This window comes from Ambystoma mexicanum, chromosome 11, assembly GCF_040938575.1.
Source record: "Ambystoma mexicanum isolate Mex_15411 chromosome 11, UKY_AmexF1_1, whole genome shotgun sequence".
Taxonomy (NCBI): domain Eukaryota; kingdom Metazoa; phylum Chordata; class Amphibia; order Caudata; family Ambystomatidae; genus Ambystoma; species Ambystoma mexicanum.
In genome coordinates, this window is record NC_090934.1 from 1033262662 (window position 1) to 1033282715 (window position 20054).

The following is a 20054-nucleotide window of genomic DNA, read 5'->3' on the forward strand; positions in this document are numbered from 1 at the left end:
CATTCACTTAATATATAGACCCCCAGGCCCGCCATGTGCCTTTGAGGAAGACATCACTTCCCTTATAGCTGAGAACTCTAAGCCCTCTGCTCAAACTATCATCCTTGGAGATTTTAACCTCAGATACAATGATCCCAATGACTCTCCCACCTCCTCCCTAGCCTATGTCCTAGCAGAGTATGGCTTCATATAACTCAGCTCTCAACCTACTCATCAGAAGGGTAGGATTATCGACTGGGTAGCGGTCCACAACTGTAACATCACCTGTAAAATCCCTCAACCTCTTGCATGGACTGACCACTACCTTGTTCCCTTAGAGATTAATATCCTTATCCAACCACCAAAAAAATGCCCTACTGCACCAGCCCGCCCGACCAGGAATAAGCGTAACATTGCTCCCGAGGCACTATTACCTCTGGTCCTGCCCACCCTCAATGCACTCCCTGCTACTGCCAACATTAATCTACTTGTCAAAACTTACAATGTCTCCATGGCCAGTGCCATAGATACCATCGCCCCATTAAAACTGCGCAAAGAAAAACCTAGAGCTCATTTGAACTCCTGCTACACCCCCGAACTTAAAACACTGAGAAAAAAGAAAGCTAAGCTGGAAGTACTATAGAAAACAACACCTTCTGCTGAAAACAAAACTAATCTAACAAATATTTCCTCACTCTATAAAAGAGAGATTAAGAGATTATTCGCACCAAGAAAGAAACCTATAACGTCAGGATCATCCATGCAGGTTCCTGCACCAAATAGCTTTTCACCATACTCAAGGAATTAGAAAACCCTAACCCTCCAACAGATACGTGTACTTAAGATAAAACTTGGTGCACCAGTAGCCAGAATGCCCTTGCCAACAAAATTGCTGGGCTCCAAACCAAAATAGAAGATAAACGTAATCAACTCACCAGTAGCAAGCCCACTAACCCTAGTACACCACTATCCATTGACTCTAACCTAGGCTTCACATTGAAAAGGGTAACAAAACCGGAAGTACAAAAAATGATAGCTTCCTTAAAACCCTCTAACTGTAAAGGGGACAGCTGCCCTGCCCAGATCATAAAAGACGCAGCCAGAGAATTATCCCTTTTCACCACTAAACTTATAAACTTGTCTTTCTCCACTAACCTTGCCCCTTGTAACTTGAAACAATCTTGGGTTCTCCCCTTTTAAAAAAAACAAACCTTAGACCCTGCCATACCCACTATTTACAGACCTATCACCACGGTCCCATTCCTGTTAAAAATCCTAGACAGAGTTGCCTACCTGCACATTCAGGAGTACCTAGAGACTAACCAACTGTTAGGCATACGTCAATCTGGCTTTAGACCTCAACATGGAACAGAAACTGCCCTTGTCAATCTCAAAAGCCAAATCGATGAAATTAAAGACAAAGGTAACGCCGCCATCCTACTCCTCCTAGACCTCTCAGCAGCGTTCCATTTGGTCGACCACAAAATCCTTTGCAACCATCTCTCCTCTGCAGCTCATTTTTCCTCCTCTGCTGTCATGTGGATCCTTCTTGGCTAACAGAACCATGAGGGTATTCTCCCCAGTAGCAGCAGAAGACCCTATCCCTATCACCTGTGGTGTCCCACAAGGCACCTGCGTTTCGCCCACTTTGTATAATATATTTACAAAGCCACTCTTTGACAAACTGGACCATCTGGGTGTCACCTACACTAATTACGCAGATGACACCCAGATACTCCTTACCCTCTCTGGTAACTACAACGACGACCTCACCCGGGTCAACAAAATGTTCTCCATCATTCAGGCTTGGATGGCCACACATGTCTTATGCCTTAATGATGAGAAAACTGAGCTTCTCCTTGTTGGCACACCTAATAACTTGCTGAAACTCAGCCCCAACTACAATAGCTTTATCATCGATGATAACATCATCCCCATTGTCAGAAATGTGAAAACGGTTGGTTTCTACCTTGATGCCAACACTAACCTTTCCAAACAAGTTACGGCCTACACAGGTAAGCTGATCAGGGCATGCAGACCGTTCCTATCCACGAATAGTTGCCTTTCACTGGCCAGGGCTCTTATACAATCTAAATTGGACTACTGTAACAGTCTCTACCTAGGCGCAAACCAATCCATAATCAAAAAACAACGCTCTGCGAGCAGCCCTAAACATATCAAGGCGCGGGCATATCGCCACCACCAGAATATCATTCAAATGGCTTACTATCCAACAAAAAAATGACTTAAAGACTATTTGTCTTACATACAAAGCCTTAAACCACCTAGCTCCTCCTTATCTCACCAACAAATTCACCCTGAAATCCACTACTAGAACCAGTAGATCCACCAACAATTATGCCTATCAGTACCCATATTCTCCCTTAAAGGAGCTGGAGGCTCCAGCCTTACGGTCCTTGCCTCCCAACTCTGGAATACCCTACCATTTAACATCAAATCCATCGAATCATTTCAATCCTACAGAAAACAGGTTATCAGCTGGTTACTGGATAAAAAACTAGCATCCCTGACGTCACAGACCATTCTTAAATGATGCCCCTCACCTGTATATTGTATATTGTAAACTTGCAATCTGCTAACTGTATATATCATATTATGTAAAATGCATGTAATGTACTATGTAACTGTTTATAATGTACCTGTAACCTAGTCCATATGCGCCCTTTTACCTCTGGGTCCGGAGCGCTGTACAAATAAGTAAACAAACCAAAAAAACAAACAAACTGCTGAGTGATCAGTCACATGTCTTTCCACTGCATTTACGGGTTACAACACCATATTTGTTGTTCTTTGCATCATTCACGGAACACCATCTCTCCCCCTCACTGGCTTTCAATACTTACACTGTCTCAAACACTGGCCTTCTCACTTGCCTCACTGTTCTCCTGGGTATGCTCACAAGCCGGGATAAGGTTACAACTTATTTCACTTGCTGTTCCTTCCAAATGGCCACAATGACGTAATCACTGATTATGTCACCAGCACTGTGTGTTGCTCAGTCGGCTGCCAACCTGTTCAACTGGTCATGCTGCTTCATCACCTGATCATCCTTCTTCTATTCACACTTACTGGTCAACCAACCCATTTCTCTGTAACCGTGATATTCTCACGGATCACCCTGCTGCAAGACTGTGTCACCTGCCTTAGTCTTTGGTCAGACAACCTCACTTTTTTGATCACTCTTCTCCTTGCACATGGTACCATCTGTCACTCACTGGTCACTTTGAATTATAGTCCCTCATCATCCTTCCTTGTATTAAGTGATTACCTAACCTCCAAAGTTGTGGTTGTTGCTTCCTCTTTTACTGGTCACTCTATATTATTTTGCTGTCTGTGATGCTCATTGTGCCTCAAATTGCTGGTCAATGGGGGTCATTACGAGGTTGGAGGTAACCATGGTGCTATTAGCGCCATGGCTGCCTCCAAAACCTCACCGACTCCGCCCTGGTGAATAGAGCTATTACCGCCCCATTCCAAGGTTGGCGGGGGCGGTAATTCCCCATTCACCAGGGCCCTTCCCCATTCCCATTTGTGCCCCCATACGGCTCAATGGGAATGGGGAAGGCACTAATAACGGTACCGCAAATTGCGGTACCATTATTAGCACCAAAGTCCCTTTGCGGGTCCCGTCCTTAATGCCTGGTAAAACCAGGTGTCAAGGGAGGACCCGCAAAGGGAACTCGTAATAGGGCATTAAGGGATTACTGGTACCGATGCCCTTACCAGTACCGGTAATCCCTTACCGCCCGGGTCGTAATGAGGCCCAATGTCTCACATTAGATTATTGGCCCCATACTCATTAGTAAAAGCTGAAAGAAAATACTTTGTAAGGTTACCCTACCAAAAATGAAAGTCAAGAAACAGTAGAAATAAAGTTAAGGTCCATACACCAATAGATGTGGGCGAGCCTGCCGAGGCCCGGGCCGGCATAGGCTCCAATGGGGGCTCCAGCCCGACCCAACTTTTCAGGCCAGTAAGCCCGGATGCCATGGGCCTACCACGGGCCCCACCATGGCTTCCCAATGCATGCACAGCGCCAACAAAAAATGAGCAAGTACTTCCATTTTGCCTGCGCCACGTGGGCAAAATGGAAAGAAAGACCCATATGTGAAAAAATGTACGTGCCCCTTAGTGTGGCTCGTCACAGCCTCATTGAATTATTTTCCTTTTTTCTGTCGGAGCCAGGGATTTCATGGGCTCGGCCCATTGTGGACCACTAGAGCAAGCCCTGACCCCCAGACTCGGCCCTTCCCGGCTCTACCAATGAAATCGCTGGCTCGCCCACCTCTGCGCACCAACTTTATACCACTACAAATTCAACCATGAAACTCAAAGATTTAACATTCAGTCCACACTACTAGCATTCCAACCTTAACATGGACTTGAACTTTGGTATTTGTAGTAGTATGGAGTGAGTGTTTATACTTTGAGTTTCATGATCGAATGTCTTGTGTTATAAAGTGAGTATTTGTAGCTTAATGTTGTTATTTCTACTGTTTGAAAACTTTACTCTGTGGGCAGTATGTTGTATAACATACACGTATGTAATTTATGTCACATCGTTTTTGAGTCTATTAGGTTATGTGTGCCATATGAGTTAATTCACTATATGTTTGTTGCATGGATGTTGTATGGATGCACCGTATATGGGTACATTGCTTATGAGTACAAGGCATACAAGTGTTAAGTGTATGACTGAATTGCATAGGCCCTATATGTGCAGGGCATATGTTGTATGTGTGTATGGTGTTTGACTGTACGGCATATTGTGTATGGCATATGAGTGTATGTTGTATGGGTGTTGCATGAGTGTCTGATATATGATCTACTGGCATATGAGTGTGTGGTGCATGAGTGTTGGGTTTATGGCATATGGGCATATGAGTGTGTGGCATGTGAGTGTATGCTGTGTGTCGGCATATGAGTAAATGGTCTATGAGCGTATCACTTATGGGAATATGGTTGATGAGTGTGTGTCATAGCAGGCTTGGGGTATGAATGGATGCCATAATAGTGTATGACATATGGTGTATGCCAAATTAGTAGCCTATGAATATTTAATATGTGAGCATGTGGCATGTGTGGCTGGTGTAGTAGTGTCATGTGTATGGTGTATGTTGTATGGCATATCATTATATGTTGTGTGAGCGTATGTTGTCTGAGTTCATGGTATGTGAGTAAATGGTTTGTGGGTATGTCTTGTGAGTCTGTGGCATAAGTTTGCATGGCTCTCCTTCTCTCATCTTGGATTGCCTATCTGCCATTCAGGAGTGGTGTACCGCCAATGATCTCTGCCTTAATTCCAGCAAGACGGAGATCCTCCCCATCGGCACAACTTCACCCTCCTTTCCTGTCACTCTCTGGCCAGCCTCCCTTGGCCCTCCTCCTACCCCCACCTGTGAGGCTAAGAACATCAGGGTCATTTTAGACTCCACGCTTTCCTTTTCTGCCCACATCTCTGATGTCTCGAAAAAGTCAAACTTCCAACTACACCTCATAAGAGGTATTCTGCCTTTCCTCTCCTTCCCCCGGAAGCCCACGGTCTCTCGAGCCCTGGTTCTCTCCAGGTTGCATTACTGCAAAAGCCTCTTTCTAAATCTACCTGCTTCTACTCTCCGCCCTTCGCAACTCATCCAGAACAGGACTGCAAGACTTGTCCTTGGCTTCAAGACCTGGGATCGTATTTCTCCAGCCCTGAAATATCTCATTGGCTCCCAGTGGCTGCAAGGATTACATTCAAGACCCTTTGTATTATCCACAAGGCTTTCTGGGGCCTGGTTCTAAAATACCTTCAACTCTCCCTCCGTAAATACTTTCCTTCTCAAGCTCTTCGCTTCTCCACCTCCAACTCCCTCATGGTCAGTCACTTCTCAAATAAACGAGCTGGGGGTAGATCTCTCTCTTTTCTGGTGGGGCCTCCCACTGGAACAGCCTCCCTGTCACCCTGAAAATTGAGGAGAACCATCTCCAGTTCTGGAAGCATCTTAAGACCTTTGTCTTTGCTTCTGCCTTCTCTCCTCCTCTCGCCTGCTGATCTGTTCTGGTTCAGCGTTGTGCACCTGGTTACCCTCTGATTTCGGGCCCAGGTACTTTCCCACCCTGCCACTCACCCGCACTGCCTCCTGACAACCCTTGCACTTGGGTCTGTATCTGTAACTCTACAGTCCTCCCTCTTTCTCTGCACTTTCCAGACGCCCCATGTCTGAGCCTTAAACCTAGCACTTGCCACTTGTTGGCTGCAGTTCCACTTGTTTTTATTCATTTGTTTAGCACTTTCCTTTTCTCACCCCCCCCTGCACTTTCCCCCTTCCCTCTCCCATGCACTTGCACTTTCTCAATGTCACTGGGCCTAGTAAGATCGTTGTTTTTGTTCGCCCTTGTTCCCTTCCCTTGCCTCGTCATGCTCTGAAACACTTGTGTATGAGCGCAATACAAATAAAATATCAATATCAATATTGTGTGTGTGGCATAAGAGCATGTAGTGTAACAGTATGTGGTGTAAGAGAGCATTGACTTAAGATTGTGTAGCCTAAGAGTGTGGTGTAAGAGCATGGCATAGGTTTGTGATGTCATGGCCTGCAAGCATGTGGCATAATGGTGCAAGGTGTAAAAGCGCATATTGTTAGTGTGCATGTGGCGTAAACGAATGTGTCGTAAGAGTATGTACGGTAAGATTGTGTGCTATAAGCTTGTGTCAAGTAAGATCATGTGATGCAAGATTATGTTGCGGAAGAGTGTCATGCAAGAGTGTGTGTCATAAGTGTGTTTGTGGTGTAAGGTGCATGAGTGTTTGGTCTGTTAGTGTTTAGCATGTGAGTGTATGGCATATAAGGAGAGTATGAGTGTTTAGCATAGAGTAATTTTAAATGCATATGTTCGATTCACCTCTTTTATGTAGGAAAACTCACCTTAAAATTAGGTTTTACTTTGATGTGAGTACTTATACATATAGGGGATGCACATGAGTGTTACCATTTGTACTTGTATGCAATTTACATCTCCTATACGCCTCAAACACATATGAAAACTGAAATACGTTGACATAAATTGCCATACATATAACAGTGTACATGTACAAGATGTACATCTCCTAGACTTACAGTTTGTATAGAAAATGCACATTGATTCTGTGCATCTCTTATACACCGCCTATGTGTATGAAAACCTGCATTAAAGTGAGGTCTGTCAATGTGAGTTTGGATACGCATTATTTAAGATAATGGGGTGTGGCACCTGCAGTAGCCAATCAGATTCCTGGGGTAGCACGTGCCACGGCATGACATTCCCTGTACATGCCACTGTGTGAGATCAAGAGATAATTGACTGGAGAGAGGGGAAAAAAAGAGATAAAGAGGTAGAGAAGGAGAATGGAGGAAGAGAGGGAGAGCAGACATTGTGTGTGTGTGTGTGTGTGTACGATTTCAAACGAGTCAGGGCAGTGCATAGTTAAATGTCGCATAACTTATAAAAACCCTCTGGATATAATGATATTACATCACACAAGTACACTAAAGTCTTCAACGAGTCCAGCTGTTCCCATAACAGTGTCAGCCGAGTGAGGCCTCATTGTATGTCCCTGAGGAACTGTCTGTCTCAAATTCATGGCTTTATTAATGGGAAGAATTCCAGGTTTGTCTGGCACAGCAGGTGGCGTTTGCCTCCTTTCAGTGTTTCCAATGCAAGCTCCAACTCGCGCCTTGCTATCCCATGCTGGTCCGCTGCAACTCGCCACGATGTGAGACCCATTTAATGTAGAAATGGCTGCGCTTGTTTTTTCTTTTTGTATTCACATTTTTATTGAAATATTTATAATACAACAATGCAGAAAGACAGGCCAGATAAACTAAAAGTAGTAGACGTTTATGCAAAATCTAGAAAACTGCCCCAGATCTCCTCATACAAACCACCCCTCTTCTGCCTACGCAGGATGATTCGCTCAAGTAGCAGCCTTTTCCGCGGTTCCTCGACTCAAGCTGTCCTTGTAGGAAAGGTGGTACACTTCCAATACTGCAATACAATCTTCGTTGAGGAAAGAAACGCCCTAAAGAACCAGCATTTTTGTCGGTGTTGTGACATGAGTTGAAGCCAGCCCACCTTAAGGAGAGAACCACCTTAAGAGGAGGGAGGCGAGCACAAGGAGAGGAAGGGAGGAGGAGGAGGGGCTAGTAGAGCTTGGGAACACTTTTCTGTACAGGGAAATAAAGAAGGTTGGAGATTCCCTTGTCTCAGTGTGCACCTGGGATTGGTGTGTGGGGCCCTGAGGTGTGGGACTCCAGTAAAGGAAGGCCGACCCGAACGCAACAGTGGGTAAGTCAAATCCTCCAAGAGCTCATCCTCCCCCAAGATGACGGTTAGAACATTCTGAATCTAGTCCAGTTCCCAGGACACTGTTCATTGTCTCTGTAACTTCACACCATGCTTGTTTTCTTGATGCTATGATTGCAGCTGGTGCATGCTGTGCTTTGTGTTAACCTGTGCTGGTTGGCAAATGCAGCTTCGTCATGTTCTGCTTTTCTGTACAGTTGCCACAGGTGCCATCCTCGGCCTCAGTGGAGCCTTGGAGCTGCTGTTTAAAGTCATCTGTCCTTTCACCAGGAAACACACCCAGACGATCAGGTAGGTCACAGCTTGTGAATTTACTAACCTGCGCGCAGGTCACATCACCCACCGAATGCTGAGCCGCGTGTTCACAGTGATATGTATACTGCATTAACATCGTTTTGTAAATATAACATCCAAACGTATGGTTTTGGGGGTGGCACGTGCAGCATTTCAGCTGCTTCATGGCCCCGGATATAAAACACGGTGCGACCATGCAGGCATTTTTTGGTGGTTTCTCACTCTCATTGTTAGGTTGACCAATATGAAGACGAGAAAAAAAAGGGCTGATGTTTCCTGCTTTTTATTTGATGTTTTTTCTGGTATGCAGTCTTTATAACGAATCCTTTATGTAGACATGCTTGTATATATAAACTTTTATTACGAAAACACATATTGAGAATATATGTGTAGGTGGGGTAAAGGGTTAAATCTTTTCGAAAACAAAACGGTGGCGGTTGGTTTATAGGGTTAGGAAATGGGGGTTTGAGGGCACGCCCCTCCCCCACAAAAATATAAAGGTTTTGGTATAAAAGCATTCAATATAAAAGTTTTATACAGACATGTAACCGTTTTTCCACAATACATTTTATTGCTTTTAGTTGTGTTTTAGATTGTGCTTTTCAAAGTGTTGAAAAGATTACACAGCACTCTGCGGTTTCGAATTACATTGTACTTTATAAACCCTTATACATCCATAACAGAATATAATATAAACGTTTGTACCTAATGCACAAGGAATACGAGGGACATGAGCAGTGCTTAATTTGTGGCAGTGTTTGCCAGGGCTCAGCCGTGGCACTTATTTCTGAGCCCCAGCACTTATTGGAGGTCATTACGACCTTGGCGGTAAGGGGTTAACAGCACCGGTAAAGGTGCCAGAGCAGTAAACGCCTTACCGCCCCATTATGCGTCTGCTCGCGGGACCCGCTAAGGACGCCTGGTGTTACCAGGCGTCCTTAGCGGGTCCCGCGAGCAGATCAGCATGCTACCAACGGGCCCGTTGTTAGCATGCTCCCCATTCCCATTGAGCCCTATGGGGGCTCGAATGGGAATGGGGAAATACCAGGCCCTCCAAGGTCGGAATGGCCCGGTATTTCCCCATTCCAGGAACCCGGACCCGGTACCCGGAATGGGGGTAGCCATGCCGCAAATAGCGGCATGGCTACCTCCATTGTTGTAATGACCCCCATTGTCTCAGACTGAGATTGAAAATAATTATAGCCAGAGCATCTCAACACTTAGGGTGCCTGGTAGGCCTTAATCCTCCAGGCTATAATTAATATCTACAGCACAACGCTTAATCGAACAAGTAGGCCATACCTGAGCTCACTAATTGGCTGACTTCTCTCATAGGGTATGGAGTTCAGCATCACATTAAATGACAAGTGAAACAGGCCTTGACGTATGGGGAAGTCCTATTAAAATTACATGCCACATGTTCACTTCACCTATTTATGTACATTTCTTTCCCTTCACTTGTAGACACAGGAATACATCTAATTGTCAAAAGAATGGGTTATGTTCTGATGATGTTGGATCCATGTTTGTTTGGGTCTTATGTTGAAAACAGAGCATTCTTTGTTTCTGGAAAATTGAGTAGACTGATAGTTAGGGTATAAAATACGTTGAAATGTCCATGTGTTGTTTATGGAAATATGTACATTATATTTCTTATCTTTTGATATATGAATAAAATTATGTTTTTTGCAGAATAAAACAATGAGTGTTCAAAAAAAGAAAATTGAGTGGAATACGTGTGACATGGAAGGCATGATAGCCATGGTAGCGGGAGGATTCATTAACCCCAATGAGCAGGTGTGACCTGTAGTTTAACCCCAAATGTGCCAACACTGTGTTTCAGCATTGGTAATGAAGTTTATCGTGTCCATAGCAGAGGCGTTGCTGGGGACGGCTGAGGGTGACCACAAAAGTGATGGGTGGAAGGTTTCGAATTACTCTGAACCACTGGCATTGCTCTGGGCAACCTTCCACACCACCGTTTTTTAGCCCGTCTACGCCATTGCAAAAGGGGTCCAGCCATATGCAAATCAGTCAGCTGCCGCCACCGATGGTAGCAGCCCAGCCCGAACTACTAGGCCAGGTCCCCTCTGCACACAAACACCAGCAACCCCAGACATGTTTCGGCCTTGTTGGACCTCCTCAGTGAGGTGCAGCTTGGTTCCCAATGGTGCAGCGAGCAAGGGACCCACGTCTGGGCATACCCTCTCTCACATGGTGAGACAAACTGTGACCATTAAAGTGATGGGTGGAAGGTTTCGAATTAATCTGAACCACTGGCATTGCTCTGGGAAACCTTCCACACCACCGTTTTTTAGCCCGTCTACGCCATTGCAAAAGGGGTCCAGCCATATGCAAATCAGTCAGCTGCCTCTACTAATGGTAGCAGTCCAGCCCGAACTACTAGGCCAGGTCCCCTCTGTACAGAAACACAAGCAACCCCAGACATGTTTCGGCCTTGTTGGACCTCCTCAGTGAGGTGCAGCTTGGATCCCTATGGCGCAGCGAGCAAGGGACCCACGTCTGGGCATACCCTCTGGGGACGGCTGAGGGGGCTATAGCCCCGGGCCTTTTGGTTGTAGCCCCGGATAGAAGCTCAGGGACTACAACCAAAAGGCTATAGCTACCCCCGAAGCCCACCAGTCCTGACATTAGCTTAGCCCCTGGTCTTTTCCAGACCTAGCAACACCCCTGGTCTGTAGGCTCTTTATGTGCCGGATTGCATGCATTGTTAAATTGCCTCTTGGACTGATATGTCAAAATATGTGTTTCATCATTATCAAGGCACTGTCCGGTTAAGGGCACCCCTTCCTTCAAACATAGAGATTGAACGAGACTTGCTTCATAAAGTGCCACCTATAAGCCAACAAATATTGCATTGGATTACAGCTGGGAGAGAGATAGAATGAGAGTTGGGACACGCAGCTTGTGCATATTGTTGGGTTAATTACCCTCCCATTAATTGCTCTTTGCCATGCTAATCCCCATGGCCATTCCCACCAACTAATCCCACCCCCGCCGAAAACTCATCCCCTGGGATCTTTTTGAGTTGTTCCATCATGCAGTAACACAAACGTTGTACTTTATAGGGCCTCCTGTGTTATTTCAAAGAAGCCTTTGGAGAGTTAATGGCCAAATTGCTGACCTAAATGATCTAAATAACCTACTGGGAAGTATAAATGTCTTAACCAAGTCTGCCTTCATCCACTTGACGTATAAGCAATCTTTGCATCAATGGTTTGCTCTGAAGCTCTGTTAAAACAAACATTCACAAAGCCTTAAGCTTTGACATGTAGCTAGGTATAAGATAGTTTTTTGCCAAGCACTGACATAATATGCCCAGGTACTCGCCACATTTTCCAGTTGTTGCCATGATATGTCTTCGGAGTACCTTTATTGCAGGGCCTGTCAAAAGACAGGTTCATGTCTATGAAAAAGACTGAATTGACGTTTTTACAAATGCTTGTGTTTTGTTTGCTACTGCCTTTCTGCCTTCTCATGCTGGTAAAGGGGTTTGATTTGCATTCCATTGCATACGTGCTGAATGCCTTGGTCCTGTCTTTGAGATGGTAAGCCAATACTTTTCAAAATTGTTGAAGAACTTCCAATTCTTGCAGGTCGTGCAACAATCTGCACATCACATTTTTGAATTCACTGACAGCATATAGAGAGGTAATTTCCTCTTTTTAAATCAGTAATTCTTTTTGGAATACAGGAACGCATGGATTGTTTCAAAAGTGTATTATGCCTCTGCTTAGTATCCGCTTATCCTTCAGTCACACTCCACCGATATTTTTTAGAACACTACACACGTTAAATATATATACCCCTTATTGACACATCAGTGCAGCTTTCATATACCTTACATAATAACGTGATATTACAATTATAATTCACTCATTTATCAATCTCAGAGGAGTAAAAGGTGGTCTGGACCTCCTCAAGATTCATCTCTGCATGTTAAGTTGCTTGTTCCAACAGGTGCTTAACCCACTGAGTTCTCATTCCACCACTATGTCGCCTCTATGGCAGGAATGATGCTATGGTGGAATCTCTTTACTGGTGGGAACCTCTTGTGGCAGGATCTCTGGATGCAATATTCTGGGGCTGAGACACCTTCTCAAAGCCTTCCCTCACTCCTTTTCCATTACCTCCCCACGACCAAACCCCAGTAGGAAGCGATTAAGTTTAAGGTCCCACTGAAACTAAATGTTGTAAAATGGACTCTCTTCACTTGGCTGGACTTCCTTTCTAGTCTGCACCTGTCTTGCTGTTAGGCCTCCTGGCCACCTGAATCTGCCTGAAGTCCTTGTGGCCTCTGACTGTGGACACTTTGCATCGCCCTCACCATCAACAGTCACCACGGATCACTCCACCTTCGTGCTTGGCCCAGGGGCTCCCCTCTCTGGCTGCTGGAGCTGCACAATACCTGTTTTTGGTGACCTGGGACATCTTGTGCACCTGACTCGTCTAAGCCTGTATTGCTTCTAGGCTGCCTGGGGAGTTCCTCATGTTTCGTATAGTTTCTCCTTATCTCTCTCTCCCTCTACCATCTCTCTGCCCTCTCCCTCCATGGTGATCTCCATTTACCCTATTTACTCTAACTGCTACTCTATCAGCCTTCCTATCTCTCTATTGAAGCCTGGAAGGAAAAAGTACAAGAAAGATCTCCTGATCTCCAACCCAAGCCTGCCCATTGCTGACACCTATATCAATGCTTCCTCCAGGAAAACTGCCACAGACATCCTCTTTGTTGTTCCCTCTCCGGATGTATGGACCCATCACATGGTCTCTTTCCCCTCCCTTTTCTCTTCGTTGCCCATTAATGGTGGCACTAAAGTACTCTTGGCATGCTTCTCATCCTCTAGGTGCATCATTAATGTCTATCAGAATGGCACTGTCATGGCCCAGGGTTCTCAGACCAACCTTCTCCTTCTTGATAGGCGTCTTCCATCTCTCATCAACTTGCTCCCTTCTACCGCCACTCCTTCGCTGGCCACCGCTCGTGCCTTTCTCCACCACCGACGGGTGTACCACAAACCTGTACCTCTCCTCGGAAGAACTTCAAAGGCAGCAGCCAGCTTCTCCTAGCTAACCTCAACTCTCAGTCTGCTGTCAAACACTCATCGGATATCTGTCTCCTTCTTGAAGACTTTGAACTTGACGTTCTCGCACTCACTGAGACATGGTTCACTGCCAGCTCTGCCACTGCTTTTGACACATTCCTCCCCGAGGGTTACAATATCCTCTCTAAGCCCAGGCCAAAAAAGATCTGGAGGTGGAGAGTCCTTGATCATCCCTGTAAACGATTCCAATTGGGCGTCACACACCGGACCAGGACCTTCGCCCTTAGCCTTAGATGTAGCGCGCAATAAGAATGCTTGTTCTTTATTCTCTGCGAATTCGAATTGAGCCAATACCCGACCAGTCTCACACCCCCTTTTCGTATACCACGGGTCACAATGGACCATGAACTAGGCAGGTGGGTGGTAACACAAATATTTATTTATTTTAAATTCAAAGAGAATCAAACAATTTTTATATTGGGGCGCAATCACTAATGGGGTGATAATTACAATGAAAACTACTGAAATACACTTGGGTAACCTTCTACAAGAACATATCCAAAGCACCAATGCATAGGAGCACTTTTTCAATTAGGATAGCTAGCACCCGAGTAAAGGTTTCCCCCTGCAATGTTCCCTCAAACCACAATTAGAAAAAGATGGAAAGAAGCTGCAAGGATTCAGGGATATTATGCAGCAAACAGTATCAAATTCCGACCTTCCCTCACAAAATAAGAGGCAAAAACCCTTTGCAATGGCATAAATGACACTCAGATTTTGACAACTAATTAATTATATGTGTGGTTAAATAATGATATACATATGTTTTATCACAGTATCAGGGATGTAATATCAGTAGCAACTATAAGGTAAGGTATCATAAAAGGCATACAGTTCAAAAAGCAACTTGAAATGAAAACACGGTTCAGCCACATTCACATGTTGAAAAGTTTCAATTTTCTCTTTTTCTGTTTTAAATTTCAAAAAACGTTTTTTAAGAAAAATGGGTGAAATACACAGAATTGGAATGTGCTTTTTAGGCTGGGTGATAGATGCACATCACAAGGATACTATGGAAGTGAAAGAGTGACTATAGCTGAAGAATTGGATGAGATTTTCAAGGTGGAATGAGGTTCAGTTTAGGTAAAATAAAGCAGTTAAGAAGATAAAATTGGGTTTAAACGGAAAGGCAAGTTTTACTTAAACTAAATTATCTAGATTATATGGTTAAAGAAATACACGGTACGTTCCAAGATTGATTTGCAGCGTCAATCTTTTCACCCCGCGTTCAACTTTATGTGGGAATTAATTTGATTATTCCAAATATGACTAAGGACCTATGATATATGCAAGACAGATATGAATAGAAAAGTGGCGCTAATGCTTGGAGATCAATGACAAGATGCAAAGAGAATTGTAACAGTTTTAATAAGGAATCAGGGTATGGATAGGATTACTGAAAAAGTGGAACAAAGACAAAGTATTAAGATGGGGTAGGCGAGGTGTGACTATGGGATGGGGAAATACTCACAATCTGAACTTGAGTTTGGGGATTTGGACAGTCAACCGGTTCTAGACTCAAAAGCTCTGGTCACAGGATTGCGCCGGACACTCCTAACAGCAAGCAGCTGGGCAAGTCTGGTCACTGGATGGCAAGGTTACAGCGGGCATGCAGGTAGTGAGCAAAAGGCTGGTCTGGTCACAGGATGCTCACCAAGGTTACCACAGCTTTTCCTCTTTGCTAATGGGATTTTTGTGGGGTTTTCTGGATATTTGACCCTTCTGGCATAGGGTCAGTTATGCGTTGGCCTAGTAGTAGAGTCTGGAATCTTTCAAAGGTGGATCTGGAATGTCTGGATATGCAGGCGCTGGAAATTCAGGAGAGAGTGTCTGTCCCTGTAAGCTCCCACTCATTATATAAAAGCAGGTGAAATCACTGGGTTATTGATGGTCAGAACTGAGCTAGACCTAGCCCCAAGAACCGGATCGGTCAGCCAATGTTGGTTGCCTCCACTAGGAGAGGACTCAGTTTATGGGGTTGTGTTTTATGAGATGCAAGCATTACCACAGTCCTTTTTGCCAAAAATCAATCTTAACATAAATTACACATGTGTACAGTTGTGACACTTTAAGAAATTACATAACAGAGACAGATTACATATTTCACACAGAGCATGGCAGTCCAATTCTCACATTTGTAGGACTTTGTTTCATCCGTCTAATCATTTTTCATCCTTTTCAGTGAGAAATGTCATACCTAAAATTCTATAACTTTATACATGTGTACATATTATCATAAAGCAAGTTAATCTCGAATTTCAAAGTGGAACCATATACACTTTCCTCCGAATATCCAATTCTCTGTCATTTGTGTCCCTTATATGCCAGTGAAGGCTACCACGTCTTAATTTAAAGCCACCAAAACTGCATCAAAACTGTGAAACTTTTGCATTTCTGCGAGATAAAAGTCTCAAAGTTTTAATTAACTAGTCTTTAGAGCCAAAACGGGCAGCCTTTGTCCTCCACTGGGACCATTTCTTTCTTCACACTACCACCAAATGGCAGTTCAGCCCAGGGTTGTCCTGGAGTTTCCCCAGCTTGAGTGACTGGTGGTTGTCACTTCCAAAGTCACACTTAAGTGTCCCAGATCTATTGTCTCAAGCGGAAGCCCAGACAGAAGTCTGACGAGCGTTTGATATTTCTTTCGCTTGGTCCATTCAAAGTTTTCAAGGGCGGCAGTTAACATGTAGGTCTCCCAGATCTCCCTTGTGGCTTCTCTTGGGGGAGGGCTCTGGTGTTATCAGCACCCAAATGTCCCTTGGGCCATGGCAGAAACCTGTTTGGGCTGATTTGCCAATACAGCCAAAAACATTTATTTCTTTATTTTATTTTATTTTGTTTTGAATCAGCAGCAAGCCTTTTGAAATAAAACCTCCCATATGTATTTCCTAGCAAAAACCCCTTTACATTGCTAGGCCAAGACAGGGCCTTCTTTCAACATTACACTTTTAAAACACTGGTTGACCTCATTCCTCCATGACCATCCTTCCCAGGTTCAACTGGGCCGTTTTCTCTCCCATATCACTCTTTCCTCCTGCAGCATCCCTCAAGGCTCTATCCTCTCGCTGTGGCTCTGAAACATCTAAATTGCCACTCTGGCCCACGTAATCTCCTCCTTCTCTCCTCACTTCCAGTATTATGTAGATGACACACAGCTCCCCTTCAAGCTTCCCTCTACTGCTTCGTCTTCTTCCTCTCTCATTCCTGACTGCCTGACTGCTATTCAGGCGTTGTGTGCTGCCAATGATCTCTGCATTAATGCCAGTAAAACTGAGATCCTTCTGATTGGCACCCCAGCTCCCTCCCTTCGCCCTCTTGTGAGGCAAAAAACTGTGGTGTCATCTTGGACTCCTCTCTCTCCTTCCCCCCTTCACATCTAAGACCTTACCAAGAAGGGCCACAATCAGATGCACATCCTCAGATGCATCCTCTGTTTTCTCACCTTCCCCCAGAAACTCAACATCTCCAGAGCTCTGGTCCTCTCTAGTCATGACTTCTGCAATAGCCTCTTCCACAATTTTCCTTTATCCTCCCTTCGCCCCCTGTAACTAAGCAGAATAGGACTAGAAGACTTATCCTTGGAATCAAGCCCAGGGGCTGCATGTCCCCAGCCCTAAAGTCTCTCCACTGGCTCCCGGTTGATGCTAGGATCAGGTTCAAGCCCCTCTGCATCATCCACAAGGCTTTTTGGGAACTGTGACGCACTACATTCAGCTCCCTCTCCCTAAATACCTCCCTGCTAGAGCCCTTCAGTCCTCTTGCTCCATCTCTCCCCAGATCAGATGGTTCTCTAAGCAAGGAGTGGGAGGTAGATCTCTCCCCTCTGCAGGAGACACCCCCTGGAATGGTCTGCTTGCCCCTCTCCGCCTTGAGCTGGATCTCCTTAAGTTCTAGATGCTCCTCAAGACCCTCTTTTTCTCTTCTTCCTCCCCTCTCTATTCTCTACCTCTACTGCTAACTCCCCCATCTGCCCTAGTGACTGGCTGCCTGGTTCCCTCTGCCCAGTCCACCACCCAGTCCACCCCCCCCTCTTACTTAGCCTGGGGGCCTGCACCTCTGAAACCCAATGCAATCCCTGGCCCTTGCCCTCCTGGCCTCCCCTTTGTACTCGCTTGGCCCCTGTGGTCTTCTTTCCTCCTCATCCCCCCGTTTCACTTGCATTCTCTCCTCTATACCTTGCACTTCCCTTACCAACTGGCACTTCCACCCCTCCCCCACACTTCTTGTTACTTCACTTGAACGATCCGGATGTCACAGGACCCAGTAGGACGGCTATTGTTATCTTCTCGCTTGTCCGTCCCCACCCCACTTTTTGACTTGTGACAGCTTCAAACATCATTTGTTGTATAAGCGCCTTACAAATATCCAATAAATGAAAATAAAAGAAAATAAAACAAATGGTTAGAAATATAGAAATTGTCCTGATTTCATTAGACCAGTATTCGACCACTGACTGTAACATTTTTGCCTTCTCATTTTCAGATGTGGGAGTGAGCAAGGATCTTTTGATAGTCAGAAAATGCATGGTCCGCTGCTTTGCAGCATTTTACTTAGCACTACTGATGTCTGTCCAAGGATATCTATTACTCATTCACTGTTTTGTCAATTTGGACTGCCATGCCGAGGGACCTGCAGTGTAATGGCACAGGTTTCTTTTTTTATAATCTGTGCTACTCATTAAAAAATGAAACATGTCTAGCACAGGTCATCAGGAGGGGGATCTACCGATGTGTCCCCGAAGCCTATCATGAGGCCACAGGAGCTTTTGGAGGCATGAAGTGACACACAAATATTTGCAAGTAACCAGAATTTCCACAGGTGTTTGACCCACACATCATAGGTAAAATTCATTAGAATTCACCCTGGACTACGTTTAAGCTGTCGTACTGGGTCTGGGCTGGTAATAAATGCAATAAAAAATAAAAACATGTTTGGAATTAGAGAATCTCTTTGGCACTATCCCTACTATTGAGATACAGTTACTGGATAGGCCAAGATAGTAAGAATAGCTGGGAATGCCGAGATGAGAAGAGTAGTACCTGGAAATACAGAGATGAGCAAAAAACCTGGAAATGCCGGGATGAGCAGAGTACATGGAAATGCTGAGATGAGCAGAGTATCTAGAAATGCAGAGATGAGAAGAGTAGTACCTTGGAAAGCCGAGACAAGGAGGGTAGTACCTGGAAATGCAGAGATGAGCAGAGTATCTCGAAATGTTGAGACGAGGAGAGTAGTACCTGGAAATTGCGAGATGAGCTGAGTATCTGGAAATGCAGAGAAGAGGAGTACCTTGAAATGCTGAGATGAGCAGAGTTCCTAGGAAAGCCGAAATGAGGAGAGTAGTACCAGAAACTTTGGTGCTGAAAACCTCAGTTTGAGTCCCAGCATTGATAGCAAAACCAGATAAATTACTTGAGAAGACACACGTATATTTCCCAGGTCTGAGACCAGTGGAAAATACAGGCCAATGACCAGCATTTCTTCCACCATCTTGTTTCTCATGGTCATTCTTTCCCTTTCCTGTCTCCTCCACTTCCTCTGAAGCAAAGCACTTTGGGTGCAAGACCAACAGGGCAAAGTCCACACCAGCAAGCAGCAGTTATAGATCCCCTAAAGTAGGTTAGCTTTAGATCAATTGCTTGAAGTCTGGTGTCTTTAAAGGAAGGAGTTTCACACCCTTTCAACAGAATTCCCTCAGTACCGCAACTTGCCGACTCTAACCAAGGGTTACAACCACTGCTCGGTCCAGCTAGCTCGAGAACCGCCACCTCATTGACTGCGCATCGACAGAGCATTGAATACCATTTGAGCTGCCGGAGTGTCACCCGCCAACCTCTTTCAGCGGCCAAAGCTGTGAAGTGTTTTTGGGACCGCCCCAACCTGCATCACACTAACCACCACCGTTCAACCACATATAGCACCTGCTTTTGACCCGACTCGACACCCGCTTGCTGCCAGGGCCTCCACCATCCTACGTGCCCGACTGATTCTCATTGGCTCGCATCAATGTTGGAACTGGGGTCTGATGCATCAGCCCACCAAGAACTGAAACCAGATACTCTGCCCCTGAAGAGAACCCCACGGTCCAATGGGACCATAGAGACTGGTTAGCTCACAATCGTTCCTGATTGCAACCCAATATTCTTTTATGGTAGTACCTTACCAACCATCCTTGAGACTATGCTCAGATTTCTACTTTCACCAGTCTGTTGCATTTTCTGTGTTCTTTCCTTTTGGGGTGGGTTTTTGTATAGTGATCTCTTTGCGTTCTACTTGCAGATGATGTGTTTTATTAAAGTGTTGATATAG

General features: G+C 45.0%; 1 protein-coding gene across 1 annotated transcript in view; it reads left to right on the forward strand.

Moving 5' to 3' along the window:
* The window catches only part of AGBL1 (AGBL carboxypeptidase 1), a 3520373-nt gene that overhangs the window by 382844 nt on the left and 3117475 nt on the right, over positions 1–20054 (forward strand). The window contains exon 5 of the mRNA XM_069624284.1: positions 8523–8616. Coding sequence (XP_069480385.1) covers positions 8523–8616 — 94 coding nt within the window. The remainder of the gene's footprint in view (positions 1–8522; positions 8617–20054) is intronic.